Source organism: Corvus kubaryi, unplaced genomic scaffold, assembly GCF_017639235.1.
Source record: "Corvus kubaryi isolate FWS band 111438036 unplaced genomic scaffold, C.kubaryi_AGA036_p1.0 37341, whole genome shotgun sequence".
Classification (NCBI taxonomy): Eukaryota; Metazoa; Chordata; class Aves; order Passeriformes; family Corvidae; genus Corvus; species Corvus kubaryi.
In genome coordinates this window covers 2,381,207-2,400,574 of record NW_024581112.1, presented here as the reverse complement: position 1 = coordinate 2,400,574, position 19,368 = coordinate 2,381,207, and the positions used below count along the sequence as shown (strand labels likewise).

At 43.3% G+C, this 19,368-nt stretch overlaps 1 protein-coding gene across 1 annotated transcript in view; it reads right to left on the bottom strand.

Moving 5' to 3' along the window:
• The window catches only part of MYH15 (myosin heavy chain 15), a 56,336-nt gene extending 44,748 nt beyond the window's left edge, over positions 1-11,588 (bottom strand). The window contains exons 1-9 of the mRNA XM_042031583.1: positions 11,570-11,588; positions 8,564-8,712; positions 7,405-7,508; positions 6,733-6,876; positions 4,886-5,042; positions 3,450-3,477; positions 2,489-2,582; positions 1,167-1,184; positions 468-560 (exon numbers count right to left, since the gene is read on the bottom strand). Of these exons, the coding sequence (XP_041887517.1) occupies positions 468-560; positions 1,167-1,184; positions 2,489-2,582; positions 3,450-3,477; positions 4,886-5,042; positions 6,733-6,876; positions 7,405-7,508; positions 8,564-8,657 (732 nt within the window). The 5' untranslated portion in view covers positions 8,658-8,712; positions 11,570-11,588. The remainder of the gene's footprint in view (positions 1-467; positions 561-1,166; positions 1,185-2,488; positions 2,583-3,449; positions 3,478-4,885; positions 5,043-6,732; positions 6,877-7,404; positions 7,509-8,563; positions 8,713-11,569) is intronic.
• Between the last annotated feature and the right edge of the window lie 7,780 nt (positions 11,589-19,368).

The following is a 19,368-nucleotide window of genomic DNA, read 5'->3' as shown; positions in this document are numbered from 1 at the left end:
GTAGGAGTACTGCTGCAGGGCGGGTCTGCATAGGGGAGAATGTGGGAGGGAACAGGGACCGCGGTGGATTTCTGACTCTCAGTGGCTAAGTACAGCTACTATAGAAAGGGGGAAAGACAGGCTAGTGGAAAAAAGGGTAGGAAAACAATGCAGAGGCAGTTCTGGGGAAGACCTACCATTGCTGTTCAAAGGGCTTCCTAAAACTGGGCTTCTGTTCATTTTAAATAATTTAAACAGTTCAAATAATTATTCCTCAAGAAATAATTATTGATCTTGCTTTGTTTCTCTTTATTTTTTTATCATTTCAGTAGGGGTTTTTTTGTTAGATCCTACTATGTTATTCTTTCACTCCATGGAAATCCAATCATTTTAGTGGGCAAAATGCAGTTTATGAAGGGATTATGACACGGGTGTTATTAACTGGCCAGTTTTGAATAAGACATCACTAGATTATGCTGCAGACTTACAAAACGTGAGGAATTGTCGTTTCGCAGGGTTTTGGCATTTCCAAAAGCTTCTAGGGCTGGGTTTGCTTGAATGATTTGATCCTCCAAGGTTCCCTAGAAATCAAGGTTGAAATACTATTGAGAAACCTACAGGCCACAGATATCTTTCAGCTCTAACTCAGCCATGCATTCACTCACAGAATGGAGCCTCTGTAACAGAGTGATTTATTTAGCTTCAACCCAGGGGCGGCACAGTGTGAATGGCAGAACAGCGAGACCATCAGTCAATTATGAGCGCTTAAAAGGCCTCGAACATTCGGCTGCTCCCTACTGTTTGGCTTTGTAGATTTATATCTTGTGCCATCTGCATGAGAAAGAAATCACCGAGTGTACTGGGGAGCATGTGGGGACATCCGAGGAAGGAGCAGTGTGTGTAGGAGAAGGGCTACTGAAGACAGTGACAAGCACTAGAATGCACTTGATTTAAAAGCACTTGGAGCTTGTAACATTTGGGATTTTTGGAGATGAGAAAAGCTTTAACTGCTGCTCGCATAGAGTTCAGTTTGGGAAGTGCATGACTTTTCCTTCCGGGGCTCCGGGGGTCATTCATCATTCACCCGGGAACCACACCAAGTGAAATGCTGAGGCTCATGACCCATCTGTCAGAGCCCAACGCCAATTTTACGAGGAAAAAATAAAACAACAAAGCTCATAACTTACCCCAGTTTTGGTAGCTGGCTGTTGACAAAATAGGAACACAATGGAGAGAAAAAAGAGAGAGAATGTGAATACTAACACAAAGAACAATACAAACGATAACAATAAGCAAGGTTAGCTGCCTCATGGGCACCAACACACCAGAAGTGCTTTTTGAAGCCTTCAAAAAGCACGTGTGGCTGTTACTTTTTATTCTCCACACATCACAATGATGCAAAACAAGGTATTGCACCGGGAAGATGTTTCATGTAGTTTATCAGCTCAGGTTGCATTTCATTTTCATTGTCATCACCATTTTTTTCCCACCCAAATAATCCAAAAGTTCAAGTACAGCACAATCTTATTGCCTAGAACTTGTCTGTTTGCATTTACACTCTTTTATTCTTGCCACCTGGCAGCAATCTTTTTTCTCTGTTCAGTTAGTTGGTGTTTTGGTTCCTCATGGGACATTTCCAGAGCAAAACCAGGTAGATTTCTGCAGCAGAAGTTAAAACAACAAGCTAGGGGTAGGAGCACCATTATTGCATGAGCACACCAGGTTTTAGACACCATGATGAACACCAGCCTCATTGCATGCAGGAAGCTGGCTCTGGACAACTCAAGCATTTGTTAAGAAAGTTTTGGAGGCCTCAAGAGAATGTATATTAGATTTTGATGACGTGAGTTCTGTGCACAGACTTGAAGCACAGCTGAAATTCTGGCCTTAAAAATACAGTTCATAGGAATCAGTTAATTCACCACAAAAGAGCACTGAACCCTTCAAGTGCAATGAAGCTCGTAGCAAATAAGCTCATAGCAACACAAGATAAAAAGCAGCATGAATACAGTATTCACTGTAACCTTAGAGAGCACTTATAAGCAGAACAGCACTTATCCAAACAGAAATGCAGAAAAGCTGATTGAAAAAAAATCTTTTGTCAAAACAATCACTTTTTTGTGGACAGAAAAGCTTTCAATGAAACAGACATTTTGATGAGAAGTTATAATCCTCGTCCCTTTGAAGACTATTTTCCATTTGAAAAAATAATTTCTTATTCTTTCCAGTCTCCCCATCTTCTGACCAGCTTTAACACAATCAGAAGGATATTTATCACACACAAAAACTGAAACTCCTGGGGAAAAAAAAAATAAAAGTGGCAGCAACAAGCATCTGTCCAGAACCAGAAGTGGAGTTTCTGCTGCATCTGGAGCATGGCAAGTTCGTGTTTGCGTTGCCTTTCTCCCTTCAGAACAGCATGCTCTCAGCACTGCAGACTCGTGAGGTTAGTTGTACACAAGAGAGGAACCTCAGGAGTCTGAAATGAGTCAGCCACCAGCAGACTTACGTTCTTTTTCCCAGGTTCACCCAGGGCTGCCACTGTGGCAAAGTACTGGATGACTCGTTTTGTGTTGACAGTCTTGCCAGCACCAGATTCTCCGCTAGAGGAAGGGGGAAGAGAACATAGACATTGCTCAAACAGCTGCATCTCATCCTTTTAACCCCTGTCCTCCCCTCAAGGCTGTTCTCAGACTCACTGACTCCGGTATTTGCAGCCTGTTGCCCAGCCTTTTCTGTGGAAATCACATCAAATTGACTGAGTGAAGAGGTGCAGTTCTATGACAGCAGTAACTCGTTCTCCACACAACTGAGCTCAGAAGTCCCATACAAACCCACACCACACTGAGCTTCTTTCAGGGGCATGAAGTTTTATTACAAACCTCCAGCCTGACTATCTGGCATATACCTGTATACAGTTAATGACCTAGAAGAAGTAGAGAAAAGCTGCAGTAATTTGCAGCATTACTCAAGAGCACATGTAACTCAGTAGAGCCACCCAAGTCTCCATCTTTGTTCCATCTTTGCCAGTAAACGTCACACCTACTCCTTTCTACCTTGGTCATCTCCCTCTCTTTAGATGCATCTACACAACGCTCTGAAATATAACTTTCAGCAAGAGTAACCACACGAAACAGAAGGAGTCCTCTGTGTCCAAAGAGGACAGCCACAGAAATGCTAATACTGCAAGGAGCTGTTTTAATTGCCTGCTGAGTTGTTTTCATGCCTACATGGAATGTTCACCAGATGGGGATCAGAAATGGGTCAGGCTCCATCAAACCTTTAGCTACTCCTTTCTCATGGAGGTCAAGTTACCCATCAGATGGCCAAATTGACAGTTATTCAGCTTGAATCAAGTTCCAGGCAATTGAGCTGAGATTTTAAGAGTCAACTTGTATTTTATCAGGGTTTTTTCTTCAAAGTTTTTCACAGCAACAGAGTCTCAAATCAGTCAAAAAAGCAGCACTTACGTGATCAGCATAGACTGGTTCTCCCGATCTGTGAAAGGGGGGAAAAAAAGAGGCAAAATTAGTAGGGTGTACAAATCACTTATTATAACTGCAAAGGAGTGACAGAATCAGTCATGCAAGGACAGGAGAGAATCACATGAAGCAAAGGCAGAAAGACAGAAACTAGTATCATTCCGAATGATTTCCAGAAGTGCAAGTTCCAGCCCTGCTCTGAATCCTTCTCTTGTGTTTTGCTCAAATTGGTATTAAATACCTGTCAGTTGTACACGTTCATCTGTGTCTGGGAAACTATAATAAAGAAAGTAATTTCCTGTTCTCGAAATATTTATTCTCTTACTCCTGAGTGTGTCTTTGCTCACATCTGACCTTTCTGTTCCTGCAATACTAGACCAACCCAAGTAATTTTGCTCTTTTTTCACAAGCTGTTCCTTAAAATGCGTATGTACCCCTCCTCAGCTGGCCATGCTGCTGGAATAAAGAAGCCTATTGTCCACGCCTAATTGCCTGATCAGGAACAACCATTTATTAGAACACTCTGCAGCCCTAATATATTATTAATCAAGTTCAGCAAAAGCTAAATCATGGCAGCTTCCCAAGTCACTGAGCCTAAATTCCTCTTTCCTTTTTATAATTCCAGTCATCATGGCAGGCTACATATTGAGCAGCCTTATCTGATGAAAGAGCATTTCTTTGCAGCCACACACACATTCTCTCTGCCCGGTGCTTTTTGCCCCGTCACAGCTGAGGCACTTTCCATTTTACTAAAACCAAGGGACAGCGGGATGCGTTCTGGTCAAGTCTCTTTTGGATTTATCCTGCCTCGCAAGACCTAATGTGAGCACATCGCTGCTGCCCTCTGCTGATAAACTCGGTTTTTTCCCAGTAACTCGAGGATCAGGGTGACGAAATTTCCCAGGGAAATGTGGAGTTCTCTGCCACAGGATTGGTGCCGGGACGCACGGCAGTCGCTGCGACACTGCCACAGGTCAGGTTCACGCCAGCCGTGTGCTCACAGCAGCCCGCAGAGCTTGCCCTCGCTGGCGTTTGAATGCACGCCTCTTACCAGCGTCATGGTACCGACCATGAACTGTCTGCAGGCTTATTTCTGAATTTGGGAAAGCGCTAACAGACCCTGGGGACATGGCCCCGTTTCTGTTGAGAACTGATGGATTCACTCAGATCAGACAGCTAAATCTGTGCACCTTACAGACAGCTACCACAAGTACCACAGGAACAGGCAGGGCAGTTTAAAAACAAAATGAGTATACACATACACATACATATACATATATAAAATCATCACAGACTGCCCTGTTGCTTGCGGACTATTTTCCTGTTTGTTACATGCTGCAAAAGCTCTCATACACCTCCCTGCGGCACAGTGACACCAGCCCAATGAGGCGACAGGCGGTGCGAAGGCAGGCAGTGGCACTTACTGCGCAGCATGTCGTGGTACGCGTTGTCAGCAATGGAGAAGATGTGGGGAGGAGCCTCCGAGCGCCGCTTGCCTTTGTACGCAGCAACAACCTCCGATTTGTAGACTGGCAACCACTTGTAGGGATTTATGGTCACACAGAATAAACCGGAATATGTCTAGAGAGTGACACAAAACCAGAGTGAAAAAATTCACTCAAGCTATAAGGCAAGAAGTCTCGGTTAACCAAGCAGGATGTGGAATCGCCAGCTGCTGATTTGGGTTTGAATTCTGACTTGAATTTTAGACTTTCTGAATTTCAGAAGCTACTGGTCTGCTAAGTGACTTCCTAATTCATACCAAAACTACAGATATTGAACAGTTTTCAAAAGGAAAAAAAATGGTTTTGAGGTCTCAACCAGAAATGGAAACATCCCCTTCAGTAAAACAAAGGAGCAGCAAATAGTGTTGTGTCTGACTTTGTGCCTTCCTATTCCATGAGAGTTGTTTCCTCTTGAAAACAGACATTGCAATGGAAAGTTACAGCTTCCCTGTTTGAACTCTATTTTTAGAAAGAGAAACAACCTCCCATTATTAATTTAATGCAAGAACCTTGAGACAATTTCTGGTGGGCGTTCAAAGAGAAAACCACTTCACAGTGTTGTACCCCAAAGCTGTGGAACCTTCTTCAGCTTTTGGAGATGCCAGGTTGGTAAAAATCTCTTTATAGGTGCTTTTTGGATGATATACATCAGTTCACTGGGGCCTGGTCACTCTGAGGAAGAATCAGCTTTGAGTTGTAACCCCAGGCAATTGGTGTCAGCTGGTAATTTTTCATGTATTTAGCCCAGCTTGCAGCAAAATCTTCAAAGAAACCCAGTTATCATATGGGCACAATCACTAAATTCACATAGATTAATGAGCTCAATTAAAATTTAAAAGTTTCAGGTAAAATCCAGGTCCCTTCCCCTAAAAATAGCATTAGGTCATGCTCCCAAACAGCCTTGGCATGAATCTTCAGTCCTGTTTTCTACAAAGAATAAACCCCTACCAGTAAACAGATTAAGGCAAGATCCCAGTTTCATTTTCTACCTATACTGATCTGCAAACAAAGCTATGCTTTAGGCTCTACATGTCCATACAGGGGTTATTAGAGAAACACAGAAAATGTTTGACAGTCAGAATTTAAATGGGTAATGTTGGATTTGCTCTTCTGATGAACACCAAAAACCAGAGCAGGGATTGCTTGGAAAATCAATGGATTCCTTTGACTGATTTCAAACACAATTGAATGTAGCTAACTGAGAACAAAATTCGGGCCCTATAAAATTAAATGCTACTAATGCATGTTCTGGTGTTGACAGAAACCCATGATGTCATGGGGAAGATACAAAACAAGGGAAAAGGCCAGAGTGCAACAAGACAGATGTTAGCACTGAAAATGAAGGGAATATAACTACCGAACTAAGGGTCCTACTTTAAAGAACTTGTGTGTGTAAAGAACTCTGAGCTTGAGGCATTGTTTCTTAACAAAGAAATCCCTATGGCTGGTGTTGACATGGATTAGTGTTAGAAGATGAAAAATAAACTGGGTCTCCCCAACAACGTGACTGAAGAAAAATGTCCCGCACCATCCCTTTCCTAGGCAAGCAAGCAAAACCAAGGAGCCAGGCACCATCTTATTCACTCAGTTTTGTCTGTCTGTATTCAGCCAGCTCCAAGCAGCATCTTTCTTGAGGTGAAGAGCAAGACCCTCACTTTTGTGACTTATCAGAGTTGTAAAACGAACATGAAGAACACAACACGCTCAAACACGATGTCAGCACTTGAAATGCAGGTTGCTAAATGTACCCCTGCCGTGGCCCTTACATAGATCATCCAGTTGCTGTAGCGCTTCCTCAGGTTGTACAGCACGGACGCCTCGTTCAGGTGGGTCAGCATAGACATGTCCTCGATCATGTCGAATTTGGGAGGGTTCATTGTCTGCACGTCATCTTCTTTTATAGTCATGGTCTGCAAAGACAAGCAAATACAGCAACACTGGAAGACACTGGGATTTTCTGTTGCTTCATACACCTTATAGGAGAAAACATGCTTTTCCCCCAGCAGAGGGAAGTTCTCCAGGTCAGTCCCTGCCTATGTGCGCGATACCGTGTGTTTGCACAGGTATCAGAAGAACGGGGGAAGCCTGAGATGACAAAAGTAAGAAGCACGATGTTATGGCTGCAAAAGAAGTAATGAAATTTGGCTAGAGCCTGGGTTTTTAGCTCTGGGGACCAAATCAGAACTGGCTTGTTGCAAACCTCCAGTCACAGCTTGCCTCTGGCTGTGCGGTGGCTGATGCTCGCCCACCCATTGCTGCATTGCTGGTTTTCCCTTGGTGGTTTTTCGTGTGTTATCCTATCCTGAGCTGGCATCAGTAACTGAGGCTTTCCATTCACACCATTTCATGAAACAGGCAACTGAGCTGAAACCAGGGCAATTCTGTAGCTTGCAGCTCTGGCCTTGTTAGTCACAGATCAGACAAAACCAGTTTTGTACCCTTCCATCCGTTGTTTGCACGGTCACTTTGCCTTCGCTGGTTTCCGTAATTTCAGCTTCAACGTAAGCTTTCTTTTCATCAGGAACCCAGCATTTCTTCTTCCCTGTGAAATTAAGAAGACTTATATCAAACAGCAGCACCATGCCTAGCTAAGTGAGATTGCTGGATTACTTTTTCTGCAGAAGCGACACAAAACCTCTGGGATTGCAGCAGATTGGCAATGCTGGGAAGCTGCCTGATGAAGCAGAAGGCATAGGGCTCCCAAATGTTGTCTTCCTTTGAAACTACTGCTCAGCTTCCTCTAGATCCTTCCAGCAAAAGGTGTCAAAATATTTCACAAATGCTAGCTAAGCCTCAGCCTCCATGGGAAATCCATAATCATTATCACCAGTGTGCAGATGGAGGAACTGAGATCCAAGACCAAATTGAGGCGTTTGCTGAAAAGTCACACAGAGAATTTCAAACTGCTCAAGGAATCCAGCCCACATTATTTGACTGCCAGCTATCAGACTTAACCTTATTCCTTCACATTCTTCTGAGATTTATGTTAAAGAACAGCATTATTAATAACTCACACTGAGTTATGTATGTGCCTTTTTAGAGTTTGGAGCAGCTGCACGAGACTTTGGGCCTTTAGTTACAGCAACTGTTGCGAAGAGTGAAAGGCCGCAGTTATTGATGTATTCACACTTACTACTAAACCTCAGGGCTCATAGAAACCCATTTAAAGAAAATTAAATTATGAGAAACTAAAAGCTAGCATCACATTACCATACAGGCTGCAAAGCAAGTAAGACATTTAGTCAGGCCACAGAATCTCTCATTACAGAAACATCAATGTCTGTTGTTTTTCTCTAAAACTGACAGAGATGATCCCCCTTTTAGCAGAGCAGTACCAATACACCTTGCTTCTAAATCTAGATAAACACTTACTTGCCACAGATTATTTTTATTTTTTACTATCTGGGAGTTTTTAATAGCTTTGCAGAATAAAGGAACCCAAACTTGGTTGAACCAGCTACCTCCAACAGCAGCAGCACAGCAGTGACAACGGAGGCTTTGCATCCTGCTTTGCTCTGCATTTCTTTGACTACATCTGTGTGTGACCCTTATCCCTCTGAACCAGCTCCTGGCAGCACAAAGGGGGGCACAACTCACCATCGAAGGCAACAGTCTGAGCCATCATCAGCTCCTTCTCGCTCTTTCGGAGGTAGGGAGCAGCCTCCCCAAACTCTGTCATATCGACCATCATCTTGGCAAGAGTTCAAGGTGGCACAGCTCACAGAGGAAAAAGAAAGGCACCCAGTCTACCAAAGAAAGAGGGGCAAAAAACCAAAACAATTATCTATTTTGTGAACAATATCAGACAACTCAGCATAAAATGCACCTGCCATGGCAGGTGGCTGATCAAAGGGATGATTAATGTTGCACACAAATGCCTAACACAGATTTGGGACTATGCTGCACCTTTAGTTAAACCCTTCCTTGGCTCAGTTTATTAAAAGTCAGCCAGGTCTTGAAAGGTTCTACACCTCAACATTGGTCGCAGTTATCTCCACAGGAGGATTTTGTCTCTTCTTTTTGGCACAAATGGTGCCTAAGAGCAGGAGAGACCACTTGCAGCTGTGATTTTAAAAACCACTTAGCAGGAGCCTCTTCTGGCCCCTTTCAAAATCGTCTGGGGCAAAGGTATACTCTCCCACAGGTCTCCCTGGGGCTGTGCCACTCAGCCAGTTCAAGCACCATCTCAGGCAGGCATTTTCTGGGAAACAAGGAGCAAGACTTCACTGCTGCAAAGCTGCAGGGATGTATGCTCACACTCTCACTGCAGAAAGTCAGCACTAGAGCTGGAAACAGCTCTGCTCCCTGCAGTACACTTCTCTGATTCAGGAATTGGCATGTCAATAAAAACAGGACTGACATGGCTCTGGGAGGTCCTGTGCTGGTACAGCTTCCCAGGTTGCTGCTCCATCCAAATTCACCAGGCTAGGCATCCCCCTGCAGCAGGGCATGGCCAAGGGCAGGTGTATCTGCAGAATTGGTGCAAGGCCTTCATATGTTTTCAGATGGCTTTGAGTTTATTAGTCCAGCTTAATACCTGCACTTGTTTTTGCAAATGACAAGGGCACAGTGTTTAGGAGTCTTTTTTCATGAAAGAGAGGGCAGGGGACGTGGGTCTCAGTGAGATTAATTTGCTGCATTTGTGCTGCCAAGTAATTAATTTGTTTTGTACTCTCTAAAATGATCAAACAGATACGTCGGGGTTTTTTTGTTTTGTTTAGTTTTGGTGGTTTTTTACAGACATAAATACTTACACACACATATAAACTACTCAGGGTGCTGTCCGGAGGATGTCTAAAAAAAGTTCCATGCTACAAGGTACACGTACATGATTTTAGAATTTCAGGTATTTTTTTCTTTAAAGTCAGGACACCATTTGATTACTATTTAAAGCTGTGTAAGTGACCCTTAACTTCTTCCCGTGTTGTATTTACTGTGCAATATCCAGAGCAGCTGAATAAATTTTCAAGACCCCTATCAAGACAGACACTGTAGTCTTTCAAAATTTAATTCAATTTCTTTCTAACAAGATCCTGGTAGAGATAAAAACTCCTCATCAGCTAAGGCAGCTTTTTTTTCAACATGTTCCTCCTAGGGAACGTAAAGCCCTAAGACAGCAGAGTTGCCAAAGTGTTACATCCAGCCCTGTCCCACTGCTGCAGTAAAAGCTTGGTACCTTCTGTCTTGTTGCTGTAGAGAAAAAATTCTCTTTCTCAGAACTAGCCTTAATTTTTTCTAGATTTTTAAGTAATTTTTTACACCTTAATCTTTTTAAAGATTAAGCACCTACATAAGCACAAGTATCGCCAATTATTTTAACATCATCTGAACTGACCAAAATTCCCAGCTGGACATACAATTCAATGGAGGAGCCCCTCTCTCTCTAAGTGTGTCTCAGCTCTAGTGGAGCAATGAAATTACATCAGTTCATAATTTAAACAGAACAGCATTAGAGCACGTAAGTGTCATTTCACATTAAACGTGCAAATGCCAGAGGGGCCACTCCAGTGTTAATCTCTAGGACTCAGGGCAGGTTCTCACAAGTCCTAGAATACACTAAAGTACCCTGAATCACTTTTGTGACACCTGGCTCCATTTGCAGACCTCCTAGGGACAGTTCCTCAGCTATCACCTTCTTATCTCTTCCTTTTTCCCCCCCATATTCAGGGTGGACCACTATGGCAAGTATGTTATGGAGCAAAGCAGCATTCTGGCAGCTGGGAGAGAACCCCTATTCCTTCAGCAGCCTGGGTGTTTGGAGTTAGGGCAGAGGCTGGAGCCCAGGCAGACCACGCCTTGGGGGTGCAGAGAACTCAGTGAGGCAAATCCATCGGCAGATAAAAGAAGTGGAAAATTTTGTTTTGTTTATTTTTAAAATGCAGAATAGTCAGGAAAGACAAGGCTAAAGCTAAAGGTGTTCCCATTCAACCAGTTGTAGCTAACAACAAAAAGAGCCAGCCCTTGTGTATCAGCTGTGGGAGTTCCTTGAAAACGCCTGCTCCCTGTAGAAAGCCGATATTGTTACACAAAGTGAAGTGGCATGCCCAGGACCACCAACAGTTTGATGGTGCACTCAGACTTGGAAAGAAGGGACCTTGTCTGTCTTTGCTGGGGCTGTTGGAAGTGACTGTAGCACTGAGGGCAGGCAGGAATGTTGCAGTAGCACTGCCTGGCCTGGAAAGGCAGCCCAGTGATGCTCCAAGGGTTGTAACTCAGGCTGGATTAAAGAATGCCTCAGACCAATATGCTACTTAAAATTGTAAATTGCATAAGCCATCATCTCTTGCAGATGATAGAGAAGACAGAAAAGATGACTTGCAGGCACTGGCTAATCATTTCATCAGATGCATAATTACAAGGGACCTGACACTTCCCTAAGTAGTTATTCCAGCTGGTAAAATGAACGCACTGATGTTAGAGAAGAAATATTTACTTGCCATTCAAGCATTCAAGCAGCATCCTACAGTGACTACCACAGGCTAGATGTTTACTGATACTACTACTAAAACTTTAAGCCACATGAAAGCCTCAATCATATCAAACCCACGGTACAGTGTTAGAGCACAGCACCCACGCTTAAAAGTGAGAGAGGTTGGTACTCACCCTGGAGAGCACACAGAAAGTGTCACGACTCTGCCTGGTGCAAACTTTATATGCCCCTATCTCAAGGTCACTGCTGATAACTGTTTAAAGGCATCAGCAGTTTTCCCTCATGCCTATATTTGTCCGCTGGATCCCAGCTGAGGAGACAATGCCCAAGGAGGGGACACATGTGGCCGTGCCCTGACGAAGGGGGGCAGGAATGTCAGTGGGGAGTGGCGCACTTGGTCCCGGCCACCCCTCACCACACCATTCTTGCTCCATGACTTCATGGAAGAAGCCTTTCCTGCTTCTGTGTTTTCACTAGGGCAAGTATTGCTTTTCCAAGTGCTTCAGAACTTAATTACCATAGGCTTGCAGGGGTTGTGTGTGTGTAAATTAAGACTATTCAGACATAACTCTTCTGGAATATGAAATTCAAAGCTTTTTGCACCAGGGATGAGTGATTTTTAAGGGAATTTAGTTATGTGAGCCAAATTCCCTTCAAGCAACAAGGCTGGGATGTGGATTCTCACATCCCAGCCAAGAGCTTTAAATCCCTTTTTGGGCCCCAGGAGTCTTAAAGCCAAGACTATAGGCTCAGGTTTGGGATACACAGGTGTTCCCCAGTTCATGAACAAGGCAAGACAGGGAAGAAATCTAAGGATGTATTGATTCTGCCCAGAAAGTGAATCACAGATAAAGAACAAAGTAGGCATCAATTTTAGTGAGTCCTTTGCTTCAGGAAACTAATTTATGAGTCCCAATTTAGGCAATGTCTGGCCTTCTTATTGTAAACTCATTTTTCCTGTGAAACAAGCACCATGAGTAACTCAGGTCTCATTTCATTGCAACCCATAAATAACAAAACAATTGACACTGCCAGATTGATTTGCTTTTACCAGCATAGGTAGATACATAAGTTTCCTTTGGTTCCAGCATAAACTGAATATAAAAGCAGAAAGGAAAATAAATACTGTAGATAATGCTTGTTGGCCACAAGGGAAGACAATATACTAGTTCTTTACAAAACTCAATTCCAAGGAAGCAAGGAGGGAGCTTATCCACAACTTCATTGAATTCCTAGATACCCACAGGAACAAGTGGCTTGGTTTGTGACCAGGCAAGAAGGAAAATGTCTGCATACTGAATCTGCTATTTTTAAAGCTGTTATGCTGAAGACTGGACAGGGACAGGTTGTACAGACAAAGTTGGCTTGTAAGAAACAGGAATTTCTGGAAGTGATAGGCTCAAAGACAGGAGACTGATGTGGCAGCTCTGAGGATCTGAGTGCTTCAGTAACTTGGTATTTTTAGCATTTGGGGAATGCAGCCAAGAGGCAGAGAATCACTACTGCTGTGCTAGAGGCATGCTCACCTCCAGACAGACTGGAGAGGAGGGTGCTCTGGTAGAGCTAGGGATGAAGCTTGCCATCCTGGTCTGGATTCCTCTGTGAATTGAGCTGAACACGAGCAGCTTGTGTCACGTTCTAGGGTTGGACTGGCTGTCTCACTCACACCAGAATCTGCCCAGCCTGCTGCTTTAGAGGTGTTTGGTGCCTTGCAGCACAGATGTGTGTCAATGTCAGATCTAAATCACCATCTTTTTGCTTTATATCTGGCAAAAAAAAAGAAAAGAGAGTTGGTGATTTTGGCTGCTTAGGTGAACAGTGTGTGCTTGTGTAAACTCAAGCAGACGCTCCTGATCACATAGTTTAAAACAAGGTAAATCACAAGCATCACCAAGATTTTTGGAAATTGTTAATCTGCTGTGAAGGCTGAGAATATGATTATTTCAAGTCATGAGGATATAACACGCTGATACTCTCTCCCTCTTGCTCCTCTCTCACATTGCCAGGAGCTTTACTTCTAAACACAATATTCCCATTTACCACCGACAGTGCTTAGAAGAAGCCATCTTCTTACAAATATGCTGTTATCACTTACATCTTTTCTGTTCTGCAAATATTCAGCTTTCATCAGTCCTGCATGAACACTACAATCTTGCTCCCACGCATCCCTTTTCTTTTTTTGGGGTTGCAAACAACTGTTTCCATAGCTGATTCTAAAGCAATTTCAATGCTTGTGTCACTTAGAAAGGGACACAGCTAACTCTGGTTGAAACATGATCATCTGATTTTCCTTGGTAGCCTGATGTGAATGGATACTGCACGTTATTCCTGCGTTTCTGGAGTTTATTTGCTTTCTCTTAATATGAAACAGAAATTGCAGCACATTTTCCCTAGATTAAATTTGTAACAGGGACAACCAAAGACATTTGTCTCTTGCAGGGGCTACTTTTAGAAAGGTTAATGCTGGTCACTGTTTCTAGGGCAACAAGGGTCTTTGATAAGGAGCTCTTGTGACTAACTTATTTTTAATAACATTACATATTGGAAAGGAATGCAATAACATTTATCAGCTCTAGACAGAAGATAATGTCAATATTGTGGTCTAATATAGAAAAGTTGACATCTTGGATCTGTAAAAGCCCAGTTATGAACCCTCTCTATTTTCTTGGACAAAAAGATCACCCAGACAGCTGGGTTTTGACAAAAGCTGGCCTTTAGACTACTCTTAATAAAATGGGTACTGTAATAACCTGGCACTCCTGAAAAGCAAGATCAATGAGAGAGAAGGACACCAGTTCAAGACATAGATACTTGGAGAAAACATCTTTGGAGTCAGGATCCTCTGGGCTGCTCCATAAAAAAGCAGAAAGACTACTGCTCCACAAGATGCATCTAAAGACACTTAGAACCTATTATTTACCTCGGGGGCTTTTTTAGGCCACTGGTGCCTGCTGCTGTTGCAGTGTCTGTTTAAAAAACAAATGGGAGAGAACCAAAACGACTCAGTTGGATGAGAAAGTTCATCCATCTGGGAATAGTTTCAGCAGAAGAAAGGTGCTAACATAGTACCCTGGAGCAAAACCAGGCCCATTCTGTACAAGTGATGTATTTTGTCTTGTGAAGAATTATGGTTTAATTCTTCAAGCTGTTGATGGCCCAAAGAGAAATTGGAGGGGGAGAGAAACATAGATTTAAAAATAGTTGCACTCGGCTACATCTCTTAAGGATGAGAAAATTGGCACTGAACAGTGCATTGAAAGTGTGTTTATGACAGCTAGATTCCCATTATTAGGCCAGAGATTTTCAGGTCTCTGCCAGCCTTTGTGCTCCCCCTGCTGCAGTGCCTATGCTCGGCCGTGGACACACGTATCTGCAGCCTGAAGAGGTATTGGGAGCATCTCTTTACCTTCCTTTCATAATTTTACATTTACTTTCCCTCAATTAATTTTTTGCTGACAGCTACTGTGTGGTGTGACAGTAGAACGGAAATTTAAATCTCTCTATGGAAAGCATCTGCTTTCATACAAATATGCTTGCTGAAATAATTCCTAAGCCACCAAAAATGTTTTAAGTGCCTTTTAAGCCGCTGTAATCTGTGATTTATTGCTATCAGCATGCAGACCCCTGACACCTCTTCCCGTTTTGAACAGCCTGAGGTCAGCGGGGACTGCAGAGCATTAACCCTCTAAGCCACACGAGTGCAGCCGCCGATCTTCCCAGCTTGGCAGCGCCCATCCCTCAGCCTGTCATCCCATGCCAAGCACAGAGCTCCGGGATGCAGCGGCACGCTCCCTTCCTAGCCCGGCCTGGGACAGTAAACATTTCAGAGCTGTCACTGCTGCCTCTCCCCTGCTGACATTCAATCATTACGGTATCTTAAGAACGTTTAAATAGGTCAGGTTTTTAATGGGAGAGCTTGGCTTCTGGGAGTGAGACTGACAGCCTTTTGAGAGCAGATTAACAGCACTGATAACTCAATCTCAGACTGACTCACAGCCATAAGAAAAATAAGAAGATGAAAAGGGAGCCTAGTTGAATAAATGGTTTCAGCTCTTCAGCTCTGGAGATGTACCAGGGGAGGGAAAGAAGGCTTTTGTCATGTGCCTTGTCACTCTTCTTTCTCCAAATTTGACCACATCCCCCACTCCACCAATTCCCTCTGTGGAAAGTTTTGCATCTCCAATGATCTTGAGCATCCCGCCCTGCCCATCAGGTCAGAGATTAATGGCATGTTTTCAGAATTGCTGTGCATCCTTTTCCCAGCTATCACATAGCCTAATTGCCATTAGCGAATTTTGGGGGATTTTTTTCCCCCACCCTAAACTACTCTGCATTATCCATAACCACTGGGGGAAGGCAGGGCGTTAAAAGCACTAATGATGCATGTAGGCAGTTCAGGTTAACCTTTTGAGTATTCATTAAGGAAGCATTTGTTTGCACAGCTCGTCATTGGAATTGCCGTAGTCCCGCCACCAATTCCATTAAGCCCTTCTGAAGCTAATAGCAGAAGTATTTTAGTCTTGGTCAATGCAAAAGAAAAAAAGAAACCTAAGCGTCTCTCTAGGGTTTGTATTACGCAATCTGACTTCAAAGACAGGGCACTTCATTAGCCTACTTCAGCCTCTGACACTGATGCACTCTGCTCAAGCAGCCTGAAAACCATATTTCCATTTCAATAGGCAGCACTGTCCTAAAATACTCCTAGGTCTTCAGACACAACATATTCTAGCTTCTGGTGCCAAGCTCCTGCAAGACAACTTGCCTTTTTTTGCCTTTTTTATATTTCAGCTTCAAGGATTCAGAGCCTGCCCTTCAGGTACGGGTAGAGGTGGGTACAGCCCCTTCTGATCGCCTGGCTTTTTGGAAGCTTATTTTTCAGAGGAGCCGAGGGGGAAGGAAGTAAAATATTCATGCACTTTTAGACACAGGAGGTTTTGTGATTTTTAAATTTTTCATGACTTTCAGTCAAGGATTTTTTGCTATATTGTGTTTACCTTATGCCAACTGCAAACTACACTAAAACATTCAGAGACAGTTTAATTGGAGAAACAATTGTCATGGGGATACTTTATTAACATTGCAAGTGCTGATGGAATAAAACCAATATGATTGGCATTATGCTAAATAGCAGGGAAACACTGCAGGAAGGAGACACTGTGAGTTTTTCAGCACTTACATTCTGTAAGCAACAAAAAACATTATTTCTTTCCAAACACAGATACACTAGGCTGGTCACCTCTGCTGAAAATTCAGTCAGCAAAGCTTCTTGAAATATTAAGGCCAGTTTTTAAAGAAAATCTATTTCCGGGAGTATTACTTTCTGCCTGAAAAAACTCAAGTCTGTGCTTCTCACATGGCCTAATGACTTGATGCTTTTTGTCAGTTGAATTTAAACACCTCCAAAAGTGGACATGACATCCTTCTCTCCAACAGCAATATTCTGGAGTGACTGGCTGGTGTGTGCATATAAGTGTATATATAGGAGAGACACACACATATATTTATACCTCTCTGTGTGTATCTAAACATATATATATATATATATACTTATAAATGTGAAAAGAAGTTTATTTTCTATCCTCTCCTCTCCCCTCCCAGCTGTGATGCTTCACACCTACAGCTCAATTCCAGATAAAACAGATTTTCCCGTGGAGCCCTGCAGAGCTGCCCGTGCGAGTGCTGCTGTACCACAGCCGAGCCGTGGCAGACTCCACCCCTGCTGTGCTCCTCCGATGCTGGAGCCGAAATCCTGCCCCCAGCAAATTCCCCGAAGCGTTTCGGGCTCGGCCTCTCTTCTGCACAGGGCGTTCCTGTTCTGTGGGACGAGCACATCATGTCTAACCCCAGCGTGATGTCTGGAGAGGTGGGAAAGCGGTGAGCTGCAGCAAAGCCCCGCTGCTCCAGCACTGCCTGGGGAGGGCAGAGCCGGGAGTGATGAGATGACAGGAGTTACAGGAGAGAGGGCTGGCGAGAAAAGGCTGTGCTGGACAACCCAGAGGAACCTGTGGATCCCACTGGAGAAAGGTTGCACTACCTGCCTAGACCAAAGCACATGGAGAGACCACCACCGAGACCAGCCAGGCTTTGCCTTTGAGGAGGACAACCAAATTTATCCCAACAGTGAGCAGCAGCTGAGATTTCCAGTGAGGCTACAGGCACAACTCTCTTCAGTCACACTGGGTCCCCAGCAGCAGCTAGTCCAGTTGTAACAGAATTGACTTGAATTGATTAAAAATATCTTTCTCTTTTTCTTTTTTCTTTTTCTTTTTTAACTGAAATATACATTTTGTCTTTACAGGAAAAAAAATAATGAAGGAGGTGGAACAAAAAGATCAGATCATATACTTGAGGCTTCTTGCACAAAGGCAAAGTATCTGCTACATATGTAGTTTTAGGCACTTCAGTCTCACACAATGGTCTAGAAAAGAAAAGGGAAAGAAAATATTAACATCTCCAGTATGATGATGCAAATCTAGGTTGCTGTAAAAACACTGAGCAGGACGGAGCACACGCCCTGCCTCAGTGAGTGCCTCTGAAGCTGCACTTTAAGTACCAGTAGCTCAGCAGCATGAAAACACCAAAGAGCTCATTTGACAAGACCACCATCCCAGCTGAGTGACTCATTTTCACCAAAACTCACTCAACAGAAAACCTTGGATTTGGATCTATGCAGCCTTTCCCACCGTAACTTCTCACCAGCAGGTCCATCTATTTAAATCTCTTCACCAACAGAGCATTTCGGAGCAGCCTTGGCTGAAGGTCTATTTACCACCCTGTGGGTGCACACGGTTTATTCATCTCACCTTTTCAGATGCCATTCTGCAGGTCTGGTGGCTGTGCCTTGCTGCCGCTAGAGGAGAGAATGAGATCCTAATAATAACTCCTGTAGGGCAACAAAATAACATTTTTGTTTATAGCTATAGAAAAATGTATATAATGCTTTAAAAATCAACCTGATATTTTTCTGAGGGTCCAAATTTACAGCAGGAGGCTAACTACAAAATTTAACTCAGAACTTTGAGAAAAATATGGGCGATTTTTGGGTATGAAAATATGCTATATAAAAACAAAAGGAAAAAAGGAAAAGAAAAAGAAGCTGTATTTTTTAAGTTGAATTATTCTGCCTCTTGCCTGTCAAGCTATACTGGCCCTGGTAGAATCTCTGGTTCTTCTTGTACTGCAGTTGATGAACAGGGATTTTCCAGAGCAGAAAAATCTCCCCTGCTGTCATCACCCAAACGTGCACCATCATCACAGAGAAGGAACTGCAGATCTAAAGTCCAGGTGATTTCCATTGTACTGCCAGCATGGCCTGGATACATATTTTTATCCATTACTGACACACCTTCATATTTCAAGATATGCAAGGTATCCATGATCAGAAAGAAAATCAAATTAAATAAAGAGTGTGATGCCAGAATTACTGACACCTTTCTAGGAAAGGGAAACGGAGGCAAAGGTATGGGCTACATCCATATAAATAAGGAGGCATTTAATTCCCACTGCTTTCTCTGTGTGGTGTTACAAGCTGATTGTCTTCAAAGAAGAAGGACTAAGCAGTGTTTCCATGATCATGCTGTTGCACCAGGAGAAGCAGCCAGGAAATAGGGCTGTGAGAATTTGACAGTGCCCTTGGAGCAAGTTCCACCCTTTTCCATGGGCAGACAGGCTTCTCACCACACGGGTCATCTTTTTCACACTTACTTAGTTTTAAAAGTAGGAGTTTTACCTGAGTAAAAACTAATGGCAAGGTATTTCTTACCCAACCAGTTTATTCTGAATCGAGAATGAGAGGAGCAGATTTTAGGTGCTGCACGGGTAAGGAGTAATGCACTAATCGGCACTGTTGTTCACAAGAGGGTAGATAGATACATTCAAAGGCAATAGCAATGCCCATTATACTTCCAGTTACATTGAAGGAAGATTTAGCTCGCTCTTCACTGGACACACAGACCTGAGTTTTAACTATTTG